Source organism: Mugil cephalus, chromosome 9 (assembly GCF_022458985.1).
Source record: "Mugil cephalus isolate CIBA_MC_2020 chromosome 9, CIBA_Mcephalus_1.1, whole genome shotgun sequence".
Classification (NCBI taxonomy): Eukaryota; Metazoa; Chordata; class Actinopteri; order Mugiliformes; family Mugilidae; genus Mugil; species Mugil cephalus.
In genome coordinates this window covers 26,848,849-26,862,709 of record NC_061778.1, presented here as the reverse complement: position 1 = coordinate 26,862,709, position 13,861 = coordinate 26,848,849, and the positions used below count along the sequence as shown (strand labels likewise).

General features: G+C 39.4%; 1 protein-coding gene across 1 annotated transcript; it reads right to left on the bottom strand.

The window, feature by feature from the left end:
* Positions 1 to 3,198: 3,198 nt before the first annotated feature.
* On the bottom strand, positions 3,199 to 13,852 carry rab38a (RAB38a, member RAS oncogene family). Its single transcript, XM_047593220.1, has 3 exons — positions 13,518 to 13,852; positions 7,192 to 7,472; positions 3,199 to 4,438 (listed from the first exon to the last, which is right to left on the bottom strand). Exons 1-3 carry the CDS (start codon positions 13,717 to 13,719, stop codon positions 4,283 to 4,285), a joined length of 639 nt encoding a protein of 212 aa, XP_047449176.1. The 5' UTR covers positions 13,720 to 13,852; the 3' UTR covers positions 3,199 to 4,282.
* Positions 13,853 to 13,861: the final 9 nt, after the last annotated feature.

The following is a 13,861-nucleotide window of genomic DNA, read 5'->3' as shown; positions in this document are numbered from 1 at the left end:
TATAACAGTGCTATTCACTGGTATGACTGTACAGAGGTAAGGTCAGTTGTCTGTACGCTGCACGATTTCAGTCACATGGCAGGTCAGGAGCAGGTTACTGACAGAAAAAAAACAAGACCTATTATATGCTGGAATTAGAATTTTTTTTCTGTGAAATCCGATTTACATCATATTAAAGGAACTGGTAACACACACAGTGAGAAAAATGTGGCTCTAAGAGGAATGTTTGTCCTCTCTAGTTATACAGGAAAGTACCACTTGAAGTTAGTGCCTGATTACGTCTGAATTAAATTTGGATTTGTTATGCTTTGCACTGAATGTGTGAGTTTAAAGTTATTTAATCTTAACTAAGTTAAGCAATCTACTTTAAAATAAGTGAGTCATTTATTCATCCAATGACTTTGACATTGATTCACATCTGAACTGACTGCAGTTTCACTGATGTGAAATGTTACATTTGTAGAAATGTTAGTTCATCACAACTCTGAAAGTTTAAAGACCCCTTTTAAAAAAGATTTTCTCCTTACCTCAGTGTCTGCAGCTGGACTTGGTTATTTGACTTGAACAAACATTTATTCAAATGTATTTTTTAAAGTATAAATAATAACAAAATAAATCCACCTAACACGTAAAACATATATATTAATGTTTGAAAAGAAAATATATGTTTTTAATAAATGTTCTGCATAATAAAGACTCAGGTGACTTACAGGTGGGGTTGCCAAATCCAAAACTCTTACTACTTATAAATTAATCCAATATATCAATGAATATGTGCAGTCTAAGGAGAGAATAAGCTACTGTAGAATTTCTCTTCCTCTACAGCAAGGTCTGTTTCAGAGTTACTGAGTTACTTTCAGAGTTTTGAACAAAACATATCATTGATATCAGCGACTGGACTCAACATAGTTCATTTAAATAGGTGTTGTCATTTATGCTGACCTGGGTAATCTGACAGCTCACTCACTCTCTTGGTAATGTGTTGCAGCTGTTATTTGTTACATGAAGTTCATTTTGAAAATGCTTTTAAAGCTTCCTTATACAAGACTTTCTTTTGCGACTTTGCATCCCCTATAGTTCCAGAGTATAATTCACTTTCACACTACTGGTGTAAAATGGCTAAACCTCCGTCCAGAAGGGTTGACTAGTGAGTGGGTAGCTTTGCTAACATAAAGAAAGTGCATCAACACAAACCAAGAAACTGTTATTTGGTAGAGCAACAAAAAGGAGGTCTGCTCGACATCTGCCCTGCAATATCACTTTTACCAGTGACTTACAGACAGTCTAAGACAGTCTTGCTCAGTCACGTCAAGTTTCCTCCATCAGCTTATTTTGTAGATCATATGCCATGATGTTTGTACATGAAATACTGAGCTAGCATATCTCTGAAAATCCATCGATCCACTGGCACTGTAACATAGTGAGATGTAATATTATCCTCTTCTCATTTGCTCATTTGCACGGTCTGGATCGTCCTGCATTAATTCACCTACCAGCCCAACATTAAACTGAATGATGCCTCAGGGAGCACTCAGATCACTCTGCAGTTGTCGGCCTCATCTCGGACCAGAAATATGGAGAATAAAGAGGTCTCATCTGAGATTGTGTAGAGTGCTGCCAGCAAAACTGCCTCCAGCTGAATGTGGGTAAAACAAAGGAGCTGGTGGTGGATTTCCGAAAGGACGAGCCAAAATCACACACAACAGTGAACATCCAGGGAATGGACAAAGAGATAGGGGAGTATCCCTGTGTTCACCTGAACAAAAAACTGGACTTGTCTGTCCATGCTAGGGCACTTTATAAGAAATGCCTGACCAGACTCTACCTGCTAAGAACACTTAGGTCCCTCGGAGTGTAGGGAGCACTACAGGTCCTTTATGACACTGTTTTCGCATCACCCATCTATTAATGAGTAGTCTCCTATCAGCAGCATATCACAGGAAGACAAAAACAGACTGAACAGACTGGTGTAGAAGGCCGACTCTGTTCTAGCTTACACTCTTAATGTAAGCAAAGATATCAAAACCAGTCCCACACCCCCCATGGCGCTATAAAGCCGGATTTCCATACATGGCCTACCTCCACACCACCCCACACCTCACCAGTAGCTTATCACCACCTTTTTTTAACTACCTTTTCCATTGCTTAGGAGCGACCCCCCTCCCCTCATTTGCAGGCTTTAGCCACACCCACGCCCACGCTTGTTGCCACTAGCAACAGTGGGCTGCACAGTAAAGTTATGTTCCAACAACCAATGAACGAAGGAAAACAACAGTTTGAACATTCAAGCAGAACACAATGAACGTAATAAAAGATAAACACTTAGCGGAGGACTGCCCCAGCAGGATGGATTCAAGGCAAGCTTCCCTACCGGCGCTCCCTGGTGTGTGACCGTATATCGCGTTCATCTCATACCTTTCGATCAGCACCACTCGTATTGTTGTGCCCCTTGACGGCCCGATAATCGGCCTTCATTTTTTTAAGCTTCTCCTTCATTTCTCTTACCGTCCTGATAAAGCCAAGTTTGTCCATCTCAGCCGCGATCCGCTCGAAAACCTTGTCGTTCCGAGTCCAACTCCCGCTGTATACTCTCTTCTCCCAACAAGGACAGAAAAGCCCTCAGAACGACATTACTTTTCCAGTCATCATTTAAAAAAAATGTACCGACACAAGAGTGAGCAGCTTACTACTAGTCAATACTGTCTGTCTAGTCAACCTTGTACCTGGTGCTGATTTTTTTTTTCTGACCAATCAGTAGTAAGCAGCGTTCTACGTCACATTTTCGGCCCCAATTCACCGACTTCGGACCGACCACAGAGGAGGTAAAAAGTAACCAGAAAAGCTTCCCATTGGCCTCGTTTAAAGTGGATGGTGGGGCGGTGTGGAGGTAGGCCGTGTATGGAAATCCGGCTTAACAGCACTGGGCAGCACCTTCAGCAGTCAACAGCTTCACCTGTGCTGTGTGAAGGACCTTTACTGCAGGTCCTTCCTTCCTGCTGCTGTGAGACTGTAACTTGTCTTGTCTTGTCTTATCTAATCGACCCATGTTACACAGCGCTGGGCATTGATGCATTCATGGTACTGAGCGGGAATGAAAGAGGCATCATTTTCCCATATCCCAAATCACATCAAAACTCCTAGTTAAGGTGTAAACATAAAGTAAATCATATTACTTATGACTCAGACAAACAACAGCCAGACAGTCAATACAGCTATGGTTTATTCACATGAACATTTTTTGAAAACTGGATACATCTTTGGTTCTATAATCTGCTGTATATAATATGTACATAGTTGTAGACATATTTGCATTTATTCCATAATTACAATTATTACAAACAATTCACTGTGGAACAGAAATTTTATATGAATCTTATTTGCTTTGACTTTCTTCAACACACAGTCAGTGTTTATTATGGAATCTTTAACACGCTGCCATAGAATTGGGTTGAATTCTACCTCAGCGGTAAAAAGAAAGAAGAAATATGCACATTTAGGATCATTCATAAATAATATATATATAGTTAATACATCTATTGATATCTACTGAGAACATTCCATAAAAAGGGTTGCATTAGAAAAGGCACTTTAATTACATAAACCGCTTTACATTACATTATCGGGGACATGCATAGACCCAAGAAATGATGATGCAAAATAAACCATTTTATGTGCTGTGTCTTATCAGGACTGAGAGGAGACTGCTTTGGATGGTTGGTCACTTTTTGCTTGCCCATTAGTCAAGAATGAAAAAATAAAAATGTTATCAGAGAAGGGTACGGAGGAAAAAACACAGTGGAAGAAAGCAGGGACGACAGTGTGAAGGAGAAAGAGAGACAGCTCTTCTATGTTGTCTGCAGTGATTACCTCTGCAGACCTTTGGTGCAGATATTCTGTGATTCACTGCAACCTCTCTGTGCATGTGTTCATTAACTCCATCTCCATGGTAACCTGAAGTGGCAGTGTCAAGGCTTGAAGTCGCCCAGAGGGTGACCTTGCATTTGACAACCGCACACAGCTGCATCCATCTATCTTCCCCTATTTCAGTCCCTGTTTCAATCCATCCATTTCTTTTGCCAGCTGCTTCTGTCGTCCACCCACAACCCCCACCCGAATACCAGCCACCCACCCATCTGAGCTACAAGACAGGAAAAGAGCTGCCACCCATACCCTTGTACTCAAACACAGTCAAAGTAGTTCTCCCTCTGTCACCTGCTCACACACCCACTTGATTTTGTGTGTAACGAGATACAAAAAGACGTCCAAGTGTTGGGTGGTACTGTTACTGGGACCTGAAGCAGGAGGAGCATGTCCCGCCTTTGTCCTTCTCTAACTGAGGTATGATGGTGTCCGGGATCTCTGATTGGAGCATGTCGTTCTCACTGGCAATGATGTGTTTCACCAAGCAGTTAGCTGCTTCATCAATGTTGATATTTTCCTGAATACAGAGGGAAAAGCAAAAAATTATATGGATTCAGGGTGAAATGGAACGAATATGGAACAATGACGTGACAGAAACTAAATACGTCAGTGCATTCTAACATTATTATGAGTTACTGAACAAGGTGCATATAGAAATGTCTTTGCAGAAGGAAAAATCAGTGCGAAGAACCTGTGAGAGCAGGTGAGTGGCTCAAATGGACCGTTACTAAACTGAATAGATGTATGAAGCACCAGGCAGCAGCTGTGACGTAAACACAAACTGAAAGGGATCTTTGCATACATTTATTCACAGTGGCTGCCAGTGGTCTAAGACGGAGACAAATCACAATGCCACGTTAGCCTCATTTACACACAAACACAACAGTGGAAAATACAGCAAAAACAAAAGCTACTGGGATAAGACTATTAAAAATGTGAGAAATGCATTGTTTGTTTGCATAATATCAAAGGAAAATGTGTAAGAGACACCTGGAATATTCTAACTCCAACCCAAAAACTAATCCTTTTCAGTTCAGTTCTCAACAATTCGTCCTGATGGGTTATATCCTGACCAAGTGTTTCTGTTATTGATCTGTTATTGAAGTTAAGCTAACTAAGATGTGACCTTAGCAGGGCAGAATGAAAGCCATGTCAATAATTCATTATCCCCAACTGGAAACAGTTTACATTAATACGTGGACCCAGTAAAGTTACACTGCTGCTAATTGAGTGCATAGTTTCCACTCTCAGACAAGAGGAAATGGCAAAAGAGCAGGCTGCACCTGTGTAACATTCAGTTGGTTCATTCATTCTACATGATCGTGTTATTTGATGTATTTGAATGTTAGATGAGATGAAGATGAAGAATGAAAAGTGTGCCCTCTTGACCTTATCTCACATACTGCCCAAAACCAGCAATGGGCTGACTAGTGTGCCTAGTGTTGCTTTGTAGCAAGGAAATAACAACAGCCACCTTTCCGACAGTGCAGACACACTTTCACCATCAAATCTAAAATGTTAAGTAAGAACATTTTTATATGGTGTGTTATTGTGACAGTAAAAGAGCTTTGAGAACCGCTAGGTAGAAAAGAACTATATACCAAGCAACTGGAGAGAAATAGTCATTCAACTTTAAAATGGAAAATGTATGTTAAATAACTAAAATAAATAACTGTTAAAACCATGCCAGTGTGAAATGCACTGAATAACATATCACTCCATAACAAAATGTATCATACATGAATGTATCGCAATGTTATGACCCATGCATCTGGACACATGTCAGATTACTTTATAACACAGAAATACACAAACATAAAAAACACTATTGAACACAGAGTAACTCAGCTAAAAAGGATAAAAACTAATCAGAGAGAGATACTCTTCTCACACAGAGTTTGCCTCATTCAGAGGGGTGTGAACAAGTGCAACTCAACACAAACTGTCTCATAAACCTTCTCTACACCTTCTCTAATCTCTGCCAACTGTTCCTGCAGTGCACATGCACAACATGTCCTGAGCCTTTCAAGATAATACATACATGAGCTAAAATGAATGGCCATTTACTATTCATGTTACAAACATTCAAATACAAAGTTGTTTCAATATGGTAGGTTTCTGAGCTATACAGGTGTACAACTAGTAACATTTTTCACATACCAGCTGTAACCAGCTGTCACTTAGTCATTCAGCAGATCATCAAACCCCGGTGCAGTACAGAACACTTTAGACGCTCCGTGGTGTCCACTGTCATCAGAAGGTACAACAGCACACAGCTCTGATCTCAATGAGCCCTAACCCTAAACTTATCTTATCAGTCTACAATGTACATCTGTTTACAGTACCACCCTTACCTTGTGACAGTATAGGCCTTCATTATGCAGAAAAATGTCTCAAAAATTTTTCTCACTGAACAAAGACATCTTGGCACAAACACAAGTGTCTGCAACTCACACGTGTCTTCATTCAGATGTAGATGCTTTCTATTACTGTTTTGTTGCAGCTGTGTACTGCATATACAAAATAAATTTTGCATTCAGTACTATAATTGAGTGTTTTAATCAAGATTTATTGCAGTTTTTGTACTGTACGTGGGTGTGTGAAGAGTGTGTGAGTGTGTCTTGGTCTATTTTCTTCTTTTACCATCCAGCTGTGAGATTCCTAGCTGCCTCAGTGATGACTCGAGCTGAGTGTCATTGTGCCAGTGTGTAGCTCATGTCTGAATGAAAAGCACTTGTATAGACGGATTCTGAAATTCAGGGTGACTTTTTAGATTTAAGTAAAATTTTGAATCAAAAAAAAAAGGCCACGCCAGAGAATAAACATGTCTCTTTGACAATTAGTGGAAAATTGTGGTTCTTATATTCCCTCAACATTCCTGGGGATTTTGTCTCTATGATGATAGGGCACCTGAGGGAAACGTTGCTGACCTGGAATAACACTGAAGGAGCATGTGCAGTGAGGCGCTTTGAAAACTCAGCACAACTCTGTGATTGGGCCTTTATTCCTATGCAACTACTGAATAGACTGAGACTGTTAAACTCAGCACTTTTAAATGATTTCCTCAGATGCTGAATGTGGTTGCATCTCCACAGCAGGCTAATCAGGTGCTGGCTCTTATGGAGTCAAGGAGTCAGCTGTCCCTCAAGGACATCTGAACAGAAAGGGCACATCTGCTGACATGCAGGCTTGATTCTCAGAGCTGATACTAAAGGAATGCCTATGTTTCATTCTAGTTATGTCAGTGCTATGAGTGTGTCTCATTCTCACCTTAGCAGATGTCTCGTACCACCCCACAAAGCCATTCTCCTGGCAGAACTGCTCCATCTTTATTCCATTATTGGTGAGTACATCCCGACCCTGGTCACATTTGTTAGCCAAAAGCACGGTGGCCACATGTTTCCCATTGGCAAGTGTCAGTTTGGAATCCAAGTCCTCCTTCCACTTTGTGACAGCCTCAAAGGAAGCGGGCCGCGTCACGTCAAACACAATGAAGGCGCCCATAGCTTCTCGGTAATACACACGGGTCATGTTGCCAAACCTCTCCTGACCTGAAAGACATGCACACAGACACACATACAGCAGTGTATTATTGTTTTGTACCGGGGTGTAGTCCTAATCCAATTTACTAATTTGGTAACACTTTCTATGAAGGTTGTATTTATAATGCCCTATGAATGCACTCATAATATTTTATAAGGTGTCTATAAAGCATTATAATGGTCATTATTACCATCTATACATATTCACAAGTCGTCATAACCAACTTCATGATGCACTATGACAACTGGTTATGAATGATTATAATTTTAATCTGAATAGTGCATTATAAATATGTCAATATCTGCCTAGTCACTTGTTCATTTTATGATGCATCATAACTACTTTGCTTTGCTAAATGTGCATAGTGATGCATAATGAGTTTTGACTTCACCTATAGGCTTTATATCTGTAGTTGTAAGTATATTTAATAAAGTTATAATAATGTATACATCTCCCTACAGCACACTGTTATAAACAGCTATGCAATATCATAAGTGCTATTTGTCAGCGCTAAGTAAAGTGACAAGAATATGACACTATTATTAACAGATATAAGTTACTATGAGTAATTAAAAGGTGCAATGAACTAAGTCCTGAGTCTGGCATCTTTACCCCATATGCACAATGTTAATATCATAGGTGTTATTTGTCAGCTTTAGGTAAATTAGTGCAAATGAGGTGCTGTGGATATAAGACTATTGAAAACAAATATGAGGCACAATGAAATGAGAGCCTGGACAGTAAAGACAAAAGGAATGCATTTAGTTCACTTTATTTTCATTTAAAACTACACACATAATCAGAATGATTATCAATGTTCTGAGCACATTACACAAACACATGAAACATGTGAAACAGGCCACAAAAGTGGCACGGCGTGGTCCTAGAGATGTGGCTCTTAAAAGTGCCTTTGGGTTGGTGAGGTGATTCAGGGTCAAAGGTCAGGAGATGGTTTGACAGCAACTACAAGAACACAGGCAAATCTTTAGTGCTCTAGCTGGGTTTGTTTTTATGCAGAAAGGTTTGATTGAAAACACATAAGCAGATCACGTTTTTTTTGTTTAAAGCAGCCTAATGAGACATTATGTTAGCGCATATCGTGCAGGCACCGCAGATTACCCGTAGGTGGCTTAAACTAGCTACACGAAAGTTACCAGACACGGCTAGTTTTAATTCACAAATTAGATCGTTTTCATATTCTTGCGTTTAATGAAACCATTCGAAATCATTGCTTTAATACGTAAACCATGTGCTTCATGTAAGCAAAGTAAGGCATTAGCTCACAAAACACTAGCTGGACAGAGAGACAACCTACCTGTCCTGGAGAGGACTCAGCGGAGAAAGGAAAGAAAAGCCGCTTTACGACTAGTACGTATAGTCAATGCTTTACGACAGTGGGTGGAGCTGGGGACGGAGGTGGGTGGGGTCAGAGGTCAGGGGTCATGGACTAAGGAATGACATTTCTACAATAATAATAATAATATAAATAAAAACGATAATAAAATAATATCTGACGGAATTCAATAAATGCGGACATTTCTAGCGATGTATAAGAGACCGATATAACAAATAACCGTTATTTTTTTTCGAATCTCAAAGTGCCGAATCCTGCAGCAAAATTGACGTTGCATTAAAAACCGAAATAAGACCATTACAAATCTAGTCTAAATGAAATTAAATCAAACCTCTTCATTGCGCAGTGTCACATTGACAGTCGTCCTCATAGTACGAAATAACTTCCAATTGAAATACATCAGTTTGAAATCCGTTTCGAGCGGCATGAAAATTTGAGAAAAATCGGCAGGCACCAAACAATAGATTAATTTTCGTGACAGTTTCACATCCACCGTGACACCGCTTCTTTATAGAGGGTCGCTAGAAATGTCCGCATTTATTGAATGCCGTCAGATATTATTTTAATATCATTTTTATTAATATTATTATTATTGTAGAAATCATTCTTTAGTCCATGGCCCCCGACCCCACCCATCCACCTCCCTCCTCAGCTCCTCCCACTGTCGTAAAGCATTGACTGCGGGTTTTCCGCTCTTTCTTCGCTGAGTCCTCTCCAGGACAGGTAGGTTGTCTCACTGTCCTGCTAGTGTTTTGTGAGCTAATGCCTTACTTTGCTTACATGAAGCACATGGTTTACGTATTAAAGCAATGATTTCGAATGGTTTCAATCACTAAACGCAAGAATATGAAAACGATCTAATTTGTGAATTAAAACTAGCCGTGTCTGGTAACTTTCGTCTAGCTAGCTTAAGCCACCTACGGGTGGTGTCTGCATGATATGCGGTAACATAATGTCTCATTAGGCTGCTTTAAACAAAAACACGTGATTTGCTTATGTGTTTTCAATCAAACCTTTCTGCATAAAAAACAAACCCAGCTAGAGCACTAAATATTTGCCTCTGTTCTTCTTGTAGTTGCTGTCAAACCATCTCCTGACCTCTGACCCTGAATCACCTCACCAACCCAAAGGCACTTTTTCTAGGACCACGCCGTGCCACTTTTGTGGCCTGTTTCATGTGTTTGTGTAATGTGCTCAGAGCATTGATAATCATTCTGATTATGTGTGTTGGTTTAAATGAAAATAAAGTGAACTAAATGCATTCCTTTTGTCTTTACTGTCCAGGCTCTCATTTCATTGTGCCTCATATTTGTTTATAATAGTCTTATATCCACAACACCTCATTTGCACTAATTTACCTAAAGCTGACAAATAACACCTATGATATTAACATTGTGCATATGGGGTAAAGATGCCAGACTCAGGACTTAGTTCATTGCACCTTTTAATTACTCATAGTAACTTATATCTGTTAATAATAGTGTCATATTCTTGTCACTTTACTTAGCGCTGACAAATAGCACTTATGATATTGCATAGCTGTTTATAACTGTGCTGTAGGGTGATGTATACATTATTATAACTTTATTAAATATACTTATAACTACAGATATAAAGCCTATAGGTGAAGTCAAAACTCATTATGCATCACTATGCACATTTAGAAAAGCAAAGTAGTTATGATGCATCATAAAATGAACAAGTGACTAGGCAGATATTGACATATTTATAATGCACTATTCAGATTAAAATTATAATCATTCATAACCAGTTGTCATAGTGCATCATGAAGTTGGTTATGACGACTTGTGAATATGTATAGATGGTAATAATGACCATTATAATGCTTTATAGACACCTTATAAAATATTATGAGTGCATTCATAGGGCATTATAAATACAACCTTCATAGAAAGTGTTACCACTAAGGGTATCACACTCCTGTTTCATCCATGCTTGTGTGCATTCTCTACGTGTCTCACCTCCTTCTCCATTCATGAGAAGAAGCATGATGGAGAGAAGAGGCAGTCACGCAGAGAGAGGAGAGGTGTGCCTGCCTGCCTGTGAGATTGTCTGAAAAATTCCTGGGGATAAAATTAATTTGATAAGGTCTGTTGGAATGTTGGATCCACACAGATTGTCCCATCCATAATGTCTGCTATAACACCATTAGGTTCAGCCACTCAGTTGGTGAATACAATCAGCCTGTGGGCTAGATATTTTCACACCATGTGTGAGCCTAAACTGATATCCCAAACTGCTCAGCAGGAAAGAAATATATAATATGGATAATATAATATAGATCATATATATTAATTTATTTCTTGTTCAGTCCCACAGGACTATTTCTTACCTGAACAGGCGGTTCAGAGGACAGGGTCAGCTGCAGACCAGCTGGGAGGAGGTCTTCCTCCAGGACATATCAGAGGGGCACTTGCTTGTCGAATACCTAATACTTCTGTCCAGCATTTCACTGTGCCAGGCAGAAAATGATGCCCCATTTTTTCCTCAAGCAAAGTTTTTTTATGACACTGACACTTTATGGAAGATTTTATAGCCTAACAACTACACGTGGGTGTAGGCTGATCAGATTGCACTGAAAGTTGAAACCTGTGCATCTCATTATGTATGTCAAAACATGACAGATAAATCTATTTAAGTTTTCCACGGTTACCATAGGACGATAAGACCCACGCAGTGTGTTTAAAGCTCCTGAAATAAGTTCTATATATCTCACTTATTTATACATAGTGAAACCCTGTGAAGCTGTCAGCCTGTCAGCCCAGGCCATGGCAAAATGGCGGACCAAAATAGAACGGTTCAAGTTGTTTATCTTGGGAAATGCACAAAAACTGTCAGGGATTTATTATAACTGTGGCATGAGAACTTTAGTCGGTTAAAATCACCAAACAGACCTGCAGCTGGTGAAGTAAAAATATTCAACAAGAAATATATGTTCTACTGACATTGTTTGTTATTTTGATAACTTGAAATATTCTGGAAACTAAACTGGGATCTAGTATGATGCTGTAATTAGGATTACTTAGGCTTTATTACTGCAAGTCTTTCTCTTTATGAGTTTAGGGAGCACACAGAGTACAACACAAGACCTATAGCAGTTTCCTCTGAGGGAGACACTCATCTTTGTTTTATAAAAGAAGCTTTCTGTATACAGGAGCTTGGGCCTCAAATCTCCCTCACATGAGTTTCAGACACATGACTGCTTGCGCTTACCGGAGAGAGTGCACAAAAGGGGAGAGAGAGCAGCAGGTCAGAGGATTCTTCTAAACCTCAGCCGACACTCATGTGACATGAGGCCGCTGCAGCCTTTAAGGTTTGTCATCTTAGCCAACAGCATCACGGTCAAAAGTCTGTATTACTTCTGATCTCTGTGGTCGACCGAGGCTATCAAAGCATCGAAAAGTACTAAGAAGTACTACAGTTTCTCATGCTTGTAGCTTTCCTTTATCAAACCCATCCACTGTGGCGCAGTGTACAACATATGATACAAATATATAATATAATATACAAACACTAAATTTAGAAGAAATTAAAAAGAATTAAAAAACATGTGGAGATTTGATTGATTCACTTGATGGTTCAAATGTAGGTAAATATGTGCTGTGCATTTATTATATTATTATTATTAATAAATAAATATTATTACACATAGTTTTAAAGCAAGAAAACTGAGATCAAATGATAGATGTAATAAATATGTATTCTGGGCTTCTTTTTTTTTTTTTTTTACTGCAAATTAGATTATTTGAAATCCAGGCCCAAATGACAAAGCTTTATGCCAATGACCTCAAAGTGGACGACAGTTGTTAAGGTTGATTTCAGGTTTATCATGTGCTGTCATGATGCTCCTTCACTGTCACGTGACTGTAAGACTCATTTTATGGAATGAAAATAATCTTTCTTTCTTTTTTTTTTTTTTAACTTGTGACCGCAGAAGTGCCTTGCCAAGTGATTTGAAGTGAGTTATGCCAACAGGTCAGCTGGTTCACATGAGGAACATTAACCCTTAATATTATCCCTACAATAATAGTTTAGTAAGAGTTGCAATAGACCCAACAGCAAGTTATAGTGTAGAGAATCTGTTTATCTGCACTATTTTAAAATGAGTAATCAGGCCTCACACTGTCTTTACTGAGTGAAAAACTCAATTGAGTATGATAAATATTTCATCAATTATTCTGAAAGCTTACTCTCTGACATTGTGTGATTAGGTTTGCCAATTCCTTGACCAAGAAAGAACAACAAAATAATATATAATAATAAAACATCATTTTCTTAGGGCTTCAAACATTATGGCATTTTCAAATCCACCCTCAAAGACACTTAAATAATTCATTTCCTAGAGAAAATGCCTTTAATTATCTATCAACTGTTTTTTCATCTTTATGGTCATATGAAAATTAATTTTCTAAAGAAAAGTAAAACAATGAACTAATATTGTTTAATACTCGCTGTTGACCACTGGATCCTAATAAGGCTGCTTTTTAAACACATAGCCTATTTATCTGTTTAAAGATACTTCTAAACCCTGTGTAAAGTTTGACTTAGAGGAAAGGAAGTCACAGAAAGTAACTTCTTTGTGTAATTTCTAACTTTTTTTTTTTTTTTTTTTTTTTTTTTTTAAATCAAATTATCTGCGTGTGACTTGCTATTTCCCTGCGTTCAAGCTGCACCGTACCTGCGATGTCCCACAGCTGCAGACGCACCGTCTCCTGGTCCCAGTTGAGGACTTTGAGGGCGAAGTCCACCCCGATGGTCGCTCGGTAGTTGGGGCTGAAGTTGTGATGGACATACCGCTTGATGATGCTGGTCTTGCCGACCCCGAGGTCCCCTATCACAAGGATCTTGTAGAGGTGCTCCTTGTGGTGGTTGTTCTGCATGGCGACCGAGGAGGGCGAGAGCTGAGCATGAATCCACCGTAATGGAGAGGGCCTGGGATGAAAGGGGAACAGCACAGGACAGCGCACAGAAACGCCGAGAGAGCTGGGAGCGAGAGGGGGAGGTGGGGAGTGGAGCGGAGAC

Excerpts from the sequence above, each read along its gene's own strand:
- rab38a (XM_047593220.1), bottom strand. The coding sequence starts at position 13,719 with ATGCAGAACAACCACCACAAGGAGCACCTCTACAAGATCCTTGTGATA. Across the intron at positions 7,473-13,517 it reads GCAGCTGTGGGACATCGCAG|GTCAGGAGAGGTTTGGCAAC; the intron begins GTACGGTGCAGC and ends CATGTCTTTCAG. Across the intron at positions 4,439-7,191 it reads GGTACGAGACATCTGCTAAG|GAAAATATCAACATTGATGA; the intron begins GTGAGAATGAGA and ends CTCTGTATTCAG.